We start from the raw sequence: 18,056 nt of genomic DNA on the forward strand, positions 1-18,056 counted from the left end.
TTTCATTAGCAGCTGCAAATGTAGCATCACAGCAACCCCCACGGTTGACTGACTCCAAACTGATTCCTGACTGACTGATAGCAATCTGGCATTGCCAGCTTCCTCATGGTGATCACCACTTGCTTCTCCACTGTGAATGCAGCTCTCATTTTGGTGTTGCTGCGCCGGAGGGCTGTGGTGAGCTCCATCCATGGTTCCAGGAAAGTGTCCTTGCCCATCCGAAAGTTCTGCAGTCACTGCTCATCATCCCATACCTGTATAATGATGCGAGCCCACCACTCAGTGCTTGTTTCTTGGGCCCAGAACTGACGGTCCCCCATGTGCAGCTGCTCTGTGAATCCCAGCAGCAATTTGAATTGTTTCTTTCCATGGCACACAGCAAGGCAAACACCAAGGCATCTTCATCAGATTCGCAGCTCAGGAAATGCTGCAGGGTCAGATGTGTTCATAATGCTCAGCACAATACTGAAAAGCAGTGCAGGATCCATGCTTTCTGACAGAGATGGCGGGCATGCAGGTTACTGGGCCTGTTGAAAAGTGTGGTGAAACCTACATGGAATGATGGGATGGAGAAAACTGCATCATGGGATTCTGAACCTGCCTCCATGAGGTATTGCACACTCTTTCTAAAGTATATGGTGGCGAGTTGCAGAGTGGGCTACCCATGGTGCACTGCTCTCTTTGCTGATGCAAGAGTTGTTACTGTGGATGCGCTCTGCTGATACAAGGAGTGTAGTGTGGACATGCAATAGGGTTGCCAGTTTTGGTTGGATGTATTCCTGGAGAGTTTATCACATGACATAATCTTTAATTAAAGAGTAATCTTTGAATCCTGGAGGGTTGGCAATCTTATGGTGGTTTAATTACAGCGGCAGCTGTATGTTGCCATAATTTACTTCAATTTAACTTTGTAGTGTAAAAAAGCTCTTAGTATTAGGATGTTTGGCTGTTTTCCTCCATAGGTACAGTGGCTTGTGCCAACACTCTTTCCCCCTGCTCTCCCACAATGTTCAATCGATAGCTCAGTGGTTTGAGCATTGGCCTCCTAAACCCAGGGTTGTGAGTTCAATCCTTGAGGGGGCCATTCAGGGATCTGGGGCAAAAATTGGGGATCGGTCCTGCTTTGAGCAGGCGGTTGGACTAGATGATCTCCTGAGGTCCCTTCTAACCCTGATATTCTATGAAAGTGTAGATGATCTGTTGCTCAGGGTCAAGTACTCAAGCAGTTTTCTATACATGTGTCTTAGCATCTCCGCAGGCAAGATTTTTTTTTTTTAAATTTCTTCTTCAGAAATTATATTCCACTTTGTCTCCACATTTATTTTTCTTGTATTTTAGTAAATTAATCCATTAATTTAATTGGCACAGTGTAAAAAACAGAGCTATGAAATGAAAGCTGTTCAAGCAAAACTATATAGGTTGTTCTTGGTTACTACAGAAAGTACCCTTATGTAGGCATTTTAAATTCAGCTGGTACTGTGATATGTACAGTATTAAAAAAGTGCTAAACACTTTCTACACCCACTGACATCAATGGGAGTTGAAATCACTCAGTACCTTGCAGGTTCTAGTCCCTAAATCCAGATTATCTTTTATGAATATGTAATCTCTTATACAAAGCAAATGCTTTTCAAGCCTCCAGTTACTAGGTTCGTACCCCTCCATTTCCAAGCTGTATTTTAGGTTTCAGCACATCTCATGAAAGTAACTAATAGGCAGTCCCCCATCTCTGGTATGTGTTTTAAAAAACTAAAACAAACATGTATAAATAGCCGTGTATGTGTGTGTGGAGATAGACTTTAACAATCTCATTACACCATTTCAGAGAGAGATCCATGTGAGTCAATACACAATATTACAACGCTTCCTGTTTCTCAATCAGTCTGACTAGGTTAATTTAATATCAGCTGAATTTGTTTCCATAAACTCACATCATCTTCTCTTTTAATTTACACATTGATACTGATGTGCATCCTAAAGGTTTTTTCCCCCACTATCAACAAATATTTTTACCTGAAGACGTGAGACCAGCTTGTGATCTTAGGTAGTCTCCAGAGTTTCATTGATGCCTTCTGATTGCCATGAACACTTTCTGGAGACTATTTCTGTGGATGTAGCCCCTTTGCAGACAGTCTGCTTGCAGACACGGTGTATATTCAATTGAGTTTCCTTGCACTGGCTGCTTGCTGGTATCGTTATGTTGGAACTGGTAGGATAGTTGCTTCCACATCCAGAAAAAAATTATATTGAATAGCAGAGTTCCTGGAACCCCGACCAGGGGTATTCTATCTGCTACCCAAGATCCATAAACCTGGAAATCCTGGACGCCCCATCATCTCAGGCATTGGCACCTTGACAGCAGGATTGTCTGGCTATGTAGACTCCCTCCTCAGGCCCCATGCTACCAGCACTCCCAGCTATCTTCGAGACACCACTGACTTCCTGAGGAAACTACAATCCATCGGTGATCTTCCAGAAAACACCATCCTTGTCACTATGGATGTAGAAGCCCTCTACACCAACATTCCACACAAAGATAGACTACAAGCCATCAGAAACAGTATCCCTGATAATGTCAGGGCAAATCTGGCGGCTGAACTTTGTGACTTTGTCCTCACCCATAACTATTTCACATTTGGGGACAATGTATACCTTCAAATCAGCGGCACTGCTATGGGTACCCACATGGCCCCACGGTATGCCAACAGTTTTATGGCTGACTTAGAACAACGCTTCCTCAGCTCTCGTCCCCTAATGCCCCAACTCTACTTGTGCTACATTGATGACATCTTCATCATCTGGACCCATAGAAAATAAGCCCTTGAGGAATTCCACCATGATTTCAACAATTTCCATCCCACCATCAACCTCAGCCTGGACCAGTCCACACAAGAGATCCACTTCCTGGACACTACGGTGCTAATAAGCGATGGTCACATAAACACCACCCTATACCAGAAACCTACTGACCGCTATGCCTACCTACATGCCTCCAGCTTTCACCCAGACCACACCACACGATCCATTGTCTACAGCCAAGCTCTACAATACAACCGCATTTGCTCCAACCCCTCAGACAGAGACGAACACCTACAAGATCTCTATCAAGCATTCTTACAACTACAATACCCACCTGCTGAAGTGAAGAAACAGATCGACAGAGCCAGAAGAGTACCCAGAAGTTACCTACTAAAGGACAGGCCCAACAAAGAAAATAACAACTCCACTAGCCATCACCTTCAGCCCCCAACTAAAATCTCTCCATCGCATCATCAGGATCTACAACCTATCCTGAAGGATGACCCATCACTCTCTCAGATCTTGGGAGTCAGGCCAGTCCTTGCTTACAGACAGCCCCCCACCCTGAAGCAAATACTCTCTAGCAACCACACAACAGAACCACTAACCCAGGAACCTATCCTTGCAACAAAGCCCATTGCCAACTGTGTCCACATATCTATTCAGGGGACACCATCACAGGGCCTAATCACATCTCCCACACTATCAGAGGCTCGTTCACCTGCGCATCTACCAATGTGGTATATGCCATCATGTGCCAGCAATGCCCCTCTGCTATGTACATTGGCCAAACTGGACAATCTCTACATAAAAGAATCAATGGACACAAATCGGACGTCAAGAATTACAACGTTCAGAAACCAGTCGGAGAACATTTCAATCTCTTTGGTCACTCGATTACAGACCTAAAAGTGGCAATTCTTCAAAAACAGACTCCAGTGAGAGACTGTGGAATTGGAATTAATTTGCAAACTGGATCCAATTAACTTAGGCTTGAATAAAGACTGGGAGTGGATGTGTCATTACACAAAGTAAAACTATTTCCCCATGTTTCTCCCCCTTCCCCCCCCCCCCCGAACTGTTCCTCAGAGGTTCTTGTCAACTGCTGGAAATGGCCCACCTTGTTTATCACTACACAAGGTTTCCCCTCCCCCCCACTCTCCTGCTGGTAATAGCTCACCTTACCTGATCGCTCTCCTTACAGTGTGTATGGTAACACCCATTGTTTCATGTTCTCTGTGTATAGAAATCTCCCCACTGTATTTTCCACTGAATGCGTCTGATGAAGTGAGCTGTAGCTCACGAAAGCTTACGCTCAAGTAAATTCGTTAGTCTCTAAGGTGCCACAAGTCCTCCTTTTCTTTTAGCAGAGTTTGAGTTGGCACACTGTGTTGATAATGTCAAAAAGGGGAAACTGTACTTCTGTGGTATTCTCTTGTGATTTCCATATTAAAATGAATTTCTCTTTACTCTGGCCTTCTTCTGCTATAATACAAATAATAAATAATTATCTTAATAATTTTTCACATTGGTCTCAGAAACAGTAGATGGTAATCCTATGTATTCTAGGTGTCCTGCTGTCTTTTAAAATACATCCCCAAGGCCCCAAAAGTTGGCAGGGTGGCTCAGATAGATATGGTACCAGAAGTTCCTTTTAGCTGACTTGATTTTAAATGCTCCAGTCCAATATATGAAGCCCTTCCCCCTTCCTAGGCTTCATAGCCTGAGCTCCAGCTTGAGCCGCAACTTCAAAGCAATGTCTCTACAGCTATGTTTAGAGTGCTAGTGTGAACCCTGCTAACTCGAGTCTCTTGACCTGCTTTAGGAGGCTCACTCCTACTAGTAGCTCCAAAACATTGTGGAGAGATACTCTTTGAGCTCTTTTGAAAGCTTCCCCCTTTTGTTTAACTCCTTAAAGATGTCCTTTTCCTTTGTCTTCTGTTTTAAGGGTATTGTTGCCTTTAAAAGCAGTCTACTATTTTTCATTCCAATCCCACACTTAAGATAAAATATTTAATGATCCTCAAAGAAGTAATAATTTGTGAGATACTCATTGTATGATGTGTTCCTATCAATGTATTTCTGAGCAATTAAACTGCATAGTGGTCCTACAACTTGTGGCCATATCGATGAAAAGTGTGTCTTGACTTACAGAGAGGCAACATAATTTGATTATATTACATACCCCTGAGGGAATTTTGCACCACTGCGCAATACAGAATTTTGCAGAAATTAACGTGCCTGCAGAATTTCCTTTTTCCCTCCACAGAAATGTGATGCAGAGATGTTGGCCGCCACTAGGGGCCACTGGACCCAGCAAAGCCCAGCTCACATATAGTTAAGGCCAGGGGGAGGAGAAAGGGGAGGGAACTTGAGGGTTCCCAGCAGCTGCAGTTCCAGCATGCTCTCAAGGAAGGAGAGGGTGGTGCCATGCAGGAAACTCTCTGCAAGCATGGGACCCTGCATCAGCTGTTTCTCCCTCTGGATCCCTGGGCTCTGGAGGAGTACAGGGTTTGAGCATCTGGGCTGGGGTGACCTGCAGCTGGTCTCTTGAGGGGAGGAAGCGTGAGTGTCTAGGCTGGGGGGGGCGGAGGCAGCTGGCCTCTGGGGAGTAGGGGATGTGAGTGTCTGGGCTGGGTGGGGGGCCTCTGGTGGAGATGGGCTGAGAGTGTCTGTCCCTCCGGACACTCTCAGAGAAACAGGAACTGGGCTGTCATAGGGGTTACTTTAAATCTCTACTCCTGGAAGAATTTTTGTCTGTCTGTATTATTACAGATCTATTTGCTGACAGGTATTTTGGAATAAATTACCAAAATAATTGAAAGTGGCATGATTATATAGTTTTATTTTGACAAATACAATTTGCAGAATTTTAAAGTATTGTGTGCAGAATTTTTAATTTTTTGGTGCAGAATTCCCTAAGGAGTATATTACACAAGTGCTTCCTATGATCAACTTAAAGTGATGTTTCAGTATGGGTCGCTTGAGGTTTGAGCCCAACAACGTTGAAGTCAAAGGTGATATTTCCATTGGCTTCAATGTGCTTTGAATCAGCTGGTTATGTGTATAGTGCTGAGTTATTTAATATAATTGTTAACAGTTAGTGTTAATTAATTAAGTGTCTTACACATGGCAAATTTCTGATAGCAATAGTCGATTTACACACTTCCAGAAAACTGACCACTTTTTGGTGTGAAGAAAAATCTTAGTCATCCACAGTTCTCTCTAATTTCACAAAGACCCTACAGGTTAGGGCCAGACACTAGTTTTCACTCATACCAAATAATGGAACTGAGAAGGGCTGAAACAAATTTGCCTGAAAGTGTGTGTGGGGGGGAACATCGCCCTTTTATTTCTAATACAGAAAGCAGGGCCTTTCAGAAGGATTCATTGTTGTGGTTATTCACAGATTACCCAAACAATCTTGACAGTGCAGTTTTTAAAAATGTTTATTATTATAATTTAAAAGATTATGCATATACATAATGCTTTCCTTGTAATGCTTACAAGAACATGTACATCTAAGTGATGGTGGCATAGATAATATCAAATGATTCAAGGCTATATTGTGGAGAGAAGCCTTACTTATTTTGAAATAATTGTTTGCTTCCTGTTTCCTTTCAAACTGCTGTGAGGTCAGCTTCTGTGAACGGTGCTTGGTGATACTTGTTCCCTGGTTTACCTTGATCAGGTTGAGCTATACTGGTCTTTGTGGTCCTGCTGGGTTCATCCAGGCAATCAGGATTGCTTTTTTGACCAAAATAGTAACAGAGCATAAAAGATTTCTTCTATGGAGTTTTAACACTTCAGAAATGCCTGAAACACAATTGTGGTATTTTTTATGAAAACCAGTTTCCAACATGTCTTTAATTGTTACTCCTGCCCATTTGACAGTATATTTTAATAAGAACAATGCAGAGTCTGATCTCTGCATGAAGAACAAAGTTTCTTTAAAAAAAAATAAATTCCTCTTGTTGTTTTTATTTGTAGGTTTTCGCTGCTCCTTCTTAATCTGGAGGAATATTACTTTGAACAGCATACAGCTAATCATATTATAAACAAAGACTGCAGAGATGAAAGGTAGAAAGCCATTTGTGTTTTGAAAATTATACTGGAGTCATTCAGCTATTGGATCTCAATTTAGTTATGCAAATCTTTTTTTTTCTTTTTTCCTTTCTCTTTTTAGGAAAATCAGAGGTTCACTAAAAATCTGCTCAAAATCAATTATTTTTGAACCAGATGAGCAAATCCAGCCCATTATTAAGGTAAATTGTCCAGTCTGATCATTTGGTAGTAACTTAGTTTCTTTTTAAAATGTATGTTTAAAGAAATATGTATTTCTATAACTTCCTGCAGATCCCATTGCGAGACTGTATTAACATAGAAGCAGCAGAAGATAATGAAGAAAATAACCCTTTCACATGGTATGTGGATTTAAGATGTTTAGATACTTCTATTTTTGTTTTTAATAAGTTGAATACTTGTATTTCAAGTACCTTATCTGCATTATAGGTATACACCTGGAGTGATTTCTGTTGTATCCAATCAGGTAAGAAATACATATAACAAATTTGTGGCTCATAAGTAAGAAAAGTTTTTTTTCTACGGTTCCTTTAAGTATTTTCAAAAAACAATATTGGACACAGTGAACTAGAAAACAATATGCCACATTACCTTTCTTAACATCTTTCATAAATAAGTAAATACAGAAAAACACAAATGTTCAAATCAAACTGAGTTGAGGTTATCTCTTGAATAGATGGTAAGTCAGATACGATAAATTTACCTCCATGCTCAATTGCAAATTGCCTAATAAAGATAGTATTTTCAGAAATGAATGGATACAGGAGGATCACTTTTATCATTAAAAACCAAGGGAGGTGTATTCCAGCTTTGATACTTCTTGTTTTGGTCTTTCTGCATGTCTTTCAGTTTTTCTGACTCTCTACTCTCACCATGGCTTATATTTGTCTTTTGAAAGATTCAAGTGGAAAACTCTGTTCAAAGATTGGACGCTGTTCTGCGTGTGCATTAAATTTTTCGGTAACTGGTCATGAAGTATGGAAGTAATGTTAGAGCATGGAGTGTCTTGGGTGTGATTAATTCAGATTTGTAAATAATGTTCAATACTCTATGCTTCATTTTTAAAGTGGAGCGGAGATAAAAATTTCAAAATTAGAAAGACTTCAACAAAAAATGGACATGCTTTTCATGAAATCTTTTGAGAAAAAATTCACCCCATTTTTCATGTTGGTCCACTGGTAGATTTCACACTTGTAATCTTGTTTTTGCTCTAATAAAGAACAAATTGCTGCAGTCCAAAATTAATTTGGGCAGGTTACTAGATTGTCTACATGGGAAAGTTTTACTAGTTATGCTGATGTAGTTATACCCAGTATAGTTAGTTATGCTCTTTTCAGTGTAGAGCTTCTGTAAAAATGACATTCTGGGGTTGTGGGTCCATAGCAACAACTTCTATATAAAATGTCCTCTGTTTACAAATATAAAGATGCCTTTCTAACAACCAGTCCTGCAAACTCAGTCAGGTCCCTCAAAGTGGAGCTATGTTCTTTTCCTTTTCGTCCCCACGCTCCCCGGTTAAAGTTGTGAAGAACAAAACACGTTAGCCTAATCTGTGGTCCAAGGAGGATTCCTCTTACAGTATCTCAAAAACATTTTATAATGGAAAGTGTTTGGCAAACTAAATATGGGGTAGTTAGACGCTACCATCTCCTCCCTATAATCAGGGTGCTGGAACAATTTTTGTGAGGGGGTGCTGATGATGGAAACCAGGTCTTTGGTGTTTGTTATTACTACTTCAAGCCAAAGGATGCAGGAGTACTCTTAGTTCCAGAACCACTGCCTATAACACTGGTAACGTATTGAAATCCTTGGATGAAAGCTGTGATATAAAAGTATTTTATATAAAAGAGAGGGAATTTAAAGTGTATAAAATGTATATAATTGACATTTTCTGATTTATGTCACTCTGTGCAGAGAAACCTTTATTAGTATATAAGAATTAGACATTATTACATCCATTTTGTAATAAGTTGTAGTTATATTGAATTATAATGGAACATTTGTACAGTATAATCGCAGTCAGGATTACTTTCTCTGTAAACTCAAAATTCATTGCCAGTGCATGACTGAATAAGAAGCTTTTTGTTTTGACTGCAAATAATAGGCAACTGAAAAGGTATTTAATGCCATAATATCTGCGAAATAAAACCTGTAATGTGAAGGTCATTGGAGGTTATCAAAACAGTATTAAAAAACTGTAACTTCTGCTTTTGTTATCTCTGAGGAATAACAAGATGCATTAATAATATATGTTAAAACCTGAAAGAGCCTTTTCTGTTATACTTGTTTGGTAATACAGATGCTTTCAACCTTCATGTTCTATTTGGTAATTTAAATTTGGGATACCTATTTGAGAGTTCTCCAAACTGTAAAATATTCATTTAACATGCAGTAATACAAGCTAACTGCAGTGTAAGCAAACTTTAGGATTAGGCCCCAATCCTGAAATGTGGGCAGACCTCTGCGCCTGCACAGAGCTTGTTGCTAGGTCAGGGCTTTCATAGCCATAGTTTGATTATTACGGAGCACCTAGGAGCTCTAGTCATGGACCAGTACCCCATTGTGTTAGATGTTGTACAAAGACAGAACAAAAAGACAGTCCCTGTCCCAAAGAGATGTCTACAGAGCTAGGTGGGGGAGTACAAGGAAACAGTGAATCAATATTGGTCAGCACAATCGGCAGTGCTCTCAACACACCAGCACCCACTGTCAAGTTTTTTGTAGGCATTGCTGAAAAGGAGAGTTTTTAAGGAGGATAGTGAGGTAGCTTTCGGGATGTGTACATGGAACTACTCCCAAGCATGAAGGGCAGCATGAGAGAAAGCATAAAGGTACTTTTTTTGAACATTTATCAGGTGGCCAGTTGGAGGTGACATCTTTTCAATGGACTGTTCTGGCCTTGAAATCTATGAATCTTAAGAGTGAATGAGAGAGAGGCCATGCAGGGCCTTGAAAGTGAAGACGGTTTGGAATAGTAGTTTGATTTAAACATTAAAACTAATTCAAAGAACAACATTAGAAATGTTAAATGCAAAAAAATTTCTAGGAAAGGTCTGTGTATCAAACAGCCTTCCAATAAATATAGTTAGACTTCAGTGCTCTTTCTGTACATTGCATTTAATCCTCTAAATGTTGTGGAGTCTTTTAGAGAATAGATAAAAATGCACTAAATCAAAAAAGATGTTTAAGAAATTAAGCTTCTTGGCTGAATTGAACACTTGTGCCTTTTGTAGGTGGTGGTCATATTGCTGAAAAGCGATAGCTCTCGCTAGCAGAAGTCACTCAAAGCAAAAGAGTGCAATCCTGCTTCTATCTTGCTTAATAGTAATTTACTGTCTTTAAAATCAGAAAGTGCTTACAACTTTTTAAACCTGTTCTTACATCAGTTTTAGTGTGTACACACACACACACACACACACACACACACACACATTATGAATGCCTTTGTTCAGCAGTATCACCAGTGAACCTGCCATGCTAATGGCAACGTAAATTCTGGGTACAGCTAATTGAGTGAAAGGCATCATAACATAATTTAGTTAAAAACATTTAATGTAACTGACCTTCTTATTAATATTTGTTTCTATCTTTGGTCTTTTTACATAACATAACAAAACAGTGATGTTGACAAGTTGTTTTAACAGTCATAAATCTTTAACTTTTTGAATCTCAACATCTACCGTCACTAAATAATTATTGTCTGATCCCTTCATACTTTCCTGCAACTGTGAAAATTTAAGCGATAAAAAGCTTAAAAATAAACATTGATATTATCCATCAAAATTATATAAAAACAATTGAATTCTGCCAAGCCTAATTATATAGGATTAGAAAACAAAGCAAAAGCTGCGAAGTTTAAGAATGGATACAAGTCCTCATGCTTTAGGGCATAAGCCAACTTCTAAATGAAGAGTTTTGTGAATGATGTTTTATGAATTTCTAAATGAAGAAATTTTCCTTACAAAAAGGTAGTTCCATAATTGTCCACGTCTTGGTTTCTTGCACCTTACTCTGAAGCATCTGGTACTGGCCACTTTTGGCAACAGGATACCAGATAGAAATTGCCAGGAATGGCCCATGTTCCGACCCCTTTGTCACTGTCACTCTCACTCCCCTCTCGTTTCCACCCCAAGTTAATAGAAGATCTCTCCTCCCTGCGCAGACCTCCACATACACCTCATGAGCGCACACACTTTATCCACACATTATCACCAAACAGTGTAATTCATAGAGAGTTTATTGTCCAAGCGTATTCTGGCTAAATGATCTTTTATCCTTTTTCAGGCTTTTCTCATTAAAGAACAAAACATTATTGCACCCTATAAAACTGAAAGAGTAAGTAGACATTTTTCATTATTTTTAACAATCTAAGGATTTTATATGAACTATGCTCTTGTTCCTGAAAGAGCAAGATTATTTATTTAATTGCCATCTGAGGTTTATGGGAACAAGTGCAAAGTACTCATAATAAGTACTTCTGTGTACTGTATAATAAACGGTGTCTGGGTATTTGTCTTAATGTATGCATGATGTGTCTTTAAAGGTCTAAGGCTGCCATGACTTGGTATTGAAACAAACTTTGAATGCATATAAAAGCTTTTCAATTGCTAGGTTAAATTAGATCAAGGAAAGGCAAATGGAAGAAAATGCAGTGTAAAGAAACAAACTTTTATAAAGTTGCTGTGAAAGAACATAAGCGCTCAAATACCAATAAACTTCGTTCTTACCCAAAAGTTACTGGAAAAGAGTGAACAGGCACAAGAATTGTTTAAATTGCTCAAGATGTTCTGTCTTCCTTAAATAAGGGCAAGATTTCAAGAATAACACAGCCCACAAATTCCTATTTCTATAATGAACAGCAACATGTCTTGGAAATGCTCTCTTGCTCCCTTCACAACTTTTTTAGGTTTTCTATGTACTCTTTATTAACTAGATCTCTATTCATAAAACATAAGCACTCTTGAAAGTTAGGGGGAAACAGTGAAAACCTTGTTGCACTGCTTTTCCCCTGATTCACCAGCAGTATGTTGGCAGTACAGAAAATAAAACCTTATTGACAGGAAAAGGTCCTTGTGACAGGATGCTGGGCTAGGACTGTTGAACCAGGCCTCTGTCACGCCAGCTCCAATTAAGGGAGGTAGATTGGAGCTGCCTAGAGAAACCTGCACCTGATTGGCAAAGGGGAAACATCTGCCAGCCCAATTAGCCTGGGGCTGCATAAAAGCCTCAGAGGAAGGAAGCCAAAGTGGGGCAGACAGAAAGGGGGGAAACCAGAGAGTGGAAGGAGAGGGGTAGCTCGCTCCCCCCAGTTGCAAAGATTGAGAAGCCCTTAAGGCTGAAACCTCCAAGCTTTAGATGGTGAGAAGGTGGTGGGATTACACACTGTAAATAAACTGCACCGATGATTGCTGAGCCAGAAGGTCTCTGCTTGGTTTTTGGAACAGAGCAGAGGCAGATGCAAAGGAGGCCCTGCTACACCCTGTTACAGTCCTGGACAACAACAAACCCAGCTGGATTGAGCTTGATGGGAAGAGATTGAGTCCTTGCTCCAGAGTTCAAATTTACTGGAGGCTGGCTAATTGAGAGGAACTTTTTCAGTCCAGTTCGTGACCAGTTCAGTCCAGTTTGTGTCAGTTATTTTTAGGTACTGGAGATGATTGATTTATGTGAGTGGTAGGGAATCATAACTAACACCATAAAGGGATGAAGCTGTATTGCTGCATGTTAAAACAAGAAACCTAGTGTTTCTTCCATAGCTTCAAGGGCTCACTTGTTCTGCTGTTACCAAACCGATCTTCCCCCTGAATGATTACTAATTCCAGACACTCATATGAGTACTTTGCTCTGGTACTAAGTTTAGGTGTGTGTGTTTTGAAACTCCACTCGTCCTATCCTACATAACACCTATGCAGTAACACTCTCCAACAAATCAGAATATCCTGAGTTGTGGTTTTTATCTTTCCATGTGACTGGGGAGATGGACTTTTTCTGAGATACCTTTTGCCTATGATGGCTATAAATAACCCACAACACTATTCTCTAGCATTCGTGTTGGTCTGGCAGCTTCCACCTTTTCATATTTTCTGTATGTGTATATATATCCTCTTACTATATGTTCCATTCTATGCATCTGATGAAGTGGGCTGTAGCCCACAAAAGCTTATGCTCAAATAAATTAGTTAGTCTCTAAGGTGCCACAAGTACTCTTGATCTCCCAGAGTCACTCCTAGTCATTGAAGGAAAGGTGCAATTCCAGAAATGTGCTATAAGGGTCGTCCTATCAGGCTAGGACCAGAAATACTTTGTTGTTCAACCCTCTTTCTCTTCACTCCAACCCCAAGTTCTTTGAGACTTCCTATTTTCTTCACTATCATATCAAACATTTTATTTTTATTTCCTTAGTTGGATTGCTCTCTACCGTCTGTGAACTGGGACTGTAAAACTGAGTTGAACATAATCCAGATCTCACTAGTTCTTTGAGCCTGAAAAGCAGCTCTTTTGCAAAATAAATCTTTCATTGCATCTACCTGTATCCCAGTGTCACCAAATACCTCTTACTATTCATCTTGCCTCATTAGGTTGTATGTTTAAAAAAATCACAGGAGTTTATTTGATATACTTTTATACCATATTTAAGGGTTGTCAGAAGATTCTGGGATCTCCTTGTTGTGATACAATAGAGTGCAGATGTAAAATAGAGATAGTTAAAACTGAACCTTGTTTTTAATGTTCAGTGTTTTTCCATTGTACATATTCTCCTTCCTCATTCAGAGACCTGTACTGCAATTAACCTGTATAGCCTAAAGAAAAGGAGTACTTGTGGCACCTTAGAGACTAACCAATTTCTCTAACGTGCCACAAGTACTCCTTTTCTTTTTGCGAATACAGACTAACGCGGCTGCTACTGTGAAACCTGTATAGCCTGATCTTCTAAGATGTTGTAGATTAGAAACTTTTGTCTAAAAGATGTACAGTAGCACTAATTGTATCCTACAATAAAAAGTCAGTTGCTAGATAACCATGTACTGGTTCTAAAGTTACAAATAAATATGTTGACCCTCTCTTTTAGGTGTACAAGCATTTAAAAGCTTTTACTTCTAACTAGGGCTGTCTGTTAATTGCAGTTAACGCACGCGATTAACTCAAAAAAATTAATCAGGATTAATTGCAGTTTTAATTGCACTGTTAAACAATAGAATACCAATTGAAATTTATTAAATATTGTTGGATGTTTTTCTACATTTTCAAGTATATTGATTTCAATTACAACACAGAATACAAGGTGTACAGTGCTCACTTTATATTTTTATTACAAATATTTGCACTGCAAAAATGATAATAGTATTTTTCAGTTCACCTTATACAAATACTGTAGTACAATCTCTTTTTCGTGAAAGTGCAACTTAAACAAATGTAGAATTTTTTTTGTTACATAACTGCACTCAAAAAGAAAACAATGTAAAACTTTAGAGCCTACTAGTCCACTCAGTCCTACTTCTTGTTCAGCCAATCGCTCACACAAACAAGTTTGTTTACATTTATGGGAGATAATGCTGCCCAGTTCTTATTTACAATGACACCTGAAAGTGAGAACAGGCGTTCGCATGACACTGTTGTAGCCAGCGTTGCACGGTATTGACATGCCAGATATGCTAAACATTCATATACCCCTTCATGCTTTGGCCACCATTCCAGAGGACATGCCTCCATGCTGATGACACTCATTTAAAAAAAAAATGTTAATTAAATTTGTGACTGAACTCCTTGGGGGAGAACTATATGTCTCCTGCTTTGTTTTACCCACTTTCTGCCATATATTTCATATTCTAGCAGTCTCGGATGATGACGCAGCTCATGTTGTTCATCTTAAGAACACTTTCACTGCAGATTTGACAAAACACAAAGAAGGTACCAATGTGAGATTTCTAACGATAGCTACAGCACTCGACCCAAGGTTTAAGAATCTGAAGTGCCTTCCAAAATCTGAGAGGGACGAGATGTGGAGTATGCATTCAGAAGTCTTAAAAGAGCAACAGTCTGATGTGGAAACTACAGAACCCAGACCACCAAAAAAGAAAATCAGCCTTCTTCTGGTGGCATCTGTGTCAGATGATGAAAATGAACGTGTGTAGGTCTGCACTGCTTTGGATCATTATCAAGCAGAACCTGCATCAGCTTGGATGCATGTCCTCTGGAATGGTGGTTGAAGTATGAAGGGACATGTAAATCTTTGGCACATCTACCACGTAAATATCTTGAGACACCAGCTACAACGGTGCCATGCAAATGCCTGTTCTCGCTTTCAGGTGACATTGTAAACAAGAAGTGGGCAGCATTGTCTCCTGCTGTAAACAAACTTGATTGTCTGAGCGATTGGCTGCACAAGAATTAGGACTGAGTGAACTTGTAGGCTCTAAAGTTTTACATTTTATTTTTGAATGCAGGGTTTTTTGTACGTAATTCTACATTTGTAAGTTCAACTTTCATGATAAAGAGATTGCACTACAGTGCTTATATGAGGTGAATTGAATTTTTTTTGTTTTTTTACAATGCAAATATTTGGAATCAAAATTATAAAGTGACCATTCTACATTTTGTATTCTGTGTTGTAATTGAAATCAATGTATTTGAAAATGCAGAAAACCTAAATATTTAAATGGTATTCTGTTATTGTTTAACAGTGCAATTAATTGTGTGATTAATCACGATTAATTTTTTAATCGCTTGACAGCCCTACTTCTAACAGTATAATAATCTGAAAACTTGTCTCAAAATGTTTATTAAATACTGACTAGCTTGCCAAATACCACTTAAAAAGCTGCATTTTGTAATTTATTGTATATTTGTTATGGGTATGAAATCCAAAATAGTTCAAGAATGCCACCTTCTTTTAAAATACATTTTGGCTAGACAGTGTGTGGTCTTTTGGTACTGTGCTTAATTATAGTCTCTCCTCCAGTACTAAACATACTTTTTGTCTTTGTTAGGGTAAAACTGAATACCTCTTTCAGTTGGATGTTGCTGGGAAGACGGATGATGTTATACAAACTCTACTTCAGGTACAAGTGTTTGACAGCTTTGCAAACTTCACCACCACATCATCTAATTTTGGAATATGTGATACAGGTAGAATCTCTCTAAGCAAATAGTTTGAATAGCTTCACCTTCTGAAGGCAAATGAAAGCATTTTAGGACACTTCCCTCAGAGTACTACTGATTTGCTTGGAGAACCTGTGGTAAAGTACACTAATCAAACATAGTGCTCATTTTGAAATCTGCCTTATACGTCTCTCTTAGAAAACTTTTATTTCTTGATGGTGCTTATCTGCATAGACCACTTATTAAAATGACTTCAAATTTGAACAGTAGATCTGAGTAAAAATTTCTTTTAAAATTAATGCACGTCATTTCTCAGTTAAGTCAGTGTGCAAGTCTGCTGAGTGCCCTCAACTTCTATTGACTGTAGTATGAATCTATATGGTATTTAATTGTAACTCCTTTTTTTAATAGCTCAACCGGGCCTCTCACCTGGACAAGCTGGGAGATCAAGCTGCCATGGTAAATCCCTGACATATTTTAAGGGCATGTTGTTGATGATGATGATCCAACTGCAATTAGGAACATAAAACATTTTAACCTTTTTTCATTAGATAACTGCTATATTGCAGTCACGTTTGGCTAGAACATCATTTGATAAAAACAGGTATGTTTCTAATTATTTTTTACTATGAAGTTCAAGCGTGTTTAGAGATTAACAAAAGCTAATTAGCTTGTTTAAAGTGTTTCAGAAAACCATGTTTACCACAGCATGTGCATTTTAATTTAGAGGATCTTACTTCTCTTTGCATTATGACTCAGTATTGTAGCACCTTACATTTAGCAGAGGATGGAAAATTCTCCGCTATAAAGTCAAATTTGTTACCATTTTATACATCTTCAGACTGTTCTGAGTCCTTCTTATCCATGAGTTTCTGGTAGAAATATGGCATTTCTGAACAGACTGTGGAAAATGCAGCAGTGCATGTGAAGCTGCCAGTGCTTTAAAATGATGGCTGCTGCAGAATGTGATGGAGACGGTGTAACAACTTCTACTTCGAAGTAGCAGGGAAGATGGGGAGAAGACTCTGATACATTTTTCAGAGAACCTGTTTTAGGCATGCAATAAGGTGCACGTAAAAACATTTCTAGAGCAGTGTGTGACCATTTCAGTTAAGCAGGAACTAGTGAGAGATAAATTGACTTCTGTTTTGTTTTTTAACTTTTTTCAGATTTCAAAATGTTTCTGAAACCTTGCATATGGAATGTGAAGCAGAAATGGTGACACCACTGGTGACTAATCCGGGGCATGTATGCATCACTGATGCAAACCTGTATTTCCAGCCTCTTAATGGGTATCCTGTAAGTAAATAAAATTTTGTATGTATTTTTTTTCTCCCCACCCTGCTCTTCTGTGTACCATATATAACTTTTTTTCTAGATTACTCCTCTTAAGAAAATGCCTTCTCTTGGAACACATGCAATAAGCACCTACGTAAATGTAATTTGTTGTGTTGATTAAAGTAATAACCATTTAATTTTCCACAGTCATCTTATGTAATATTATACATATCACTTAAATAACTGGGACTGTTCCTTGGTCTTGACTATTTCATTGAAATGAAAACATAGTTCTTATTTTTTGATTTGTCAGAAAGAGATTATTTTCATTGGATACTGGCCTAATAGCAATTATTAAATTGCTTGGCAGACTTTCCTTGTCTTACTATTCCATGTAATTTACAATTTATAGGACCTTATTCTAAAGTACTGTCCCTGCATAGTGGAGATTTGAGTACATTCTGGTTAAAACTGAACAAGGTTAACTACATGTAGGGGGCTCTCCAGTTCTTGGCCTACTAAACTTTTTTTTTTCGATGGGGGTAAAAGGAAATGTGTTGTAGATTAAACTGGTTGATCATTGCTGCTTCGTTCATGGGACTGTTTTTTGTTTGTGCTGTCAAATGGTTAAAATGATTCTAAAACAATTGTTTAAAAAACTGTTCCAGAACCTACAATAGATTACCACTATGTCCTAAAGTCAGATCCACTGCCACCTTGTGCTGTGTTAGGTGAAAGAAATGCTATTTTATCTTTGTCCATAAGGTGGTATCCACAGCTAGCAAATATTTTTCCTA

At 38.7% G+C, this 18,056-nt stretch overlaps 1 protein-coding gene across 11 annotated transcripts in view; it reads left to right on the forward strand.

Moving 5' to 3' along the window:
* The window catches only part of NSMAF (neutral sphingomyelinase activation associated factor), a 57,148-nt gene that overhangs the window by 7,088 nt on the left and 32,004 nt on the right, over positions 1-18,056 (forward strand). For 7 of the 11 annotated variants that reach the window (XR_012157206.2, XR_012157205.1, XM_073331085.2 and 4 more), the window contains exons 2-10: positions 6,790-6,879; positions 6,986-7,064; positions 7,156-7,223; positions 7,312-7,348; positions 11,167-11,217; positions 15,870-15,941; positions 16,393-16,440; positions 16,533-16,585; positions 17,151-17,280. Coding sequence is in view for 9 of the 11 variants with exons in the window: in XM_073331085.2 (XP_073187186.1) it covers positions 6,790-6,879; positions 6,986-7,064; positions 7,156-7,223; positions 7,312-7,348; positions 11,167-11,217; positions 15,870-15,941; positions 16,393-16,440; positions 16,533-16,585; positions 17,151-17,280 (628 nt within the window). In the remaining 2 variants the exon portion in view is untranslated. Of the gene's footprint in view, positions 1-6,789; positions 6,880-6,985; positions 7,065-7,153; positions 7,224-7,311; positions 7,349-11,166; positions 11,218-15,869; positions 15,942-16,392; positions 16,441-16,532; positions 16,586-16,827; positions 17,049-17,150; positions 17,281-18,056 lie in introns of those variants that run through there. The other 4 variants (XM_073331084.2, XM_073331087.2, XM_073331089.2 and 1 more) reach the window with 4 other exon arrangements.

This window comes from Lepidochelys kempii, chromosome 2, assembly GCF_965140285.1.
Source record: "Lepidochelys kempii isolate rLepKem1 chromosome 2, rLepKem1.hap1, whole genome shotgun sequence".
NCBI classification, from domain to species: Eukaryota; Metazoa; Chordata; order Testudines; family Cheloniidae; genus Lepidochelys; species Lepidochelys kempii.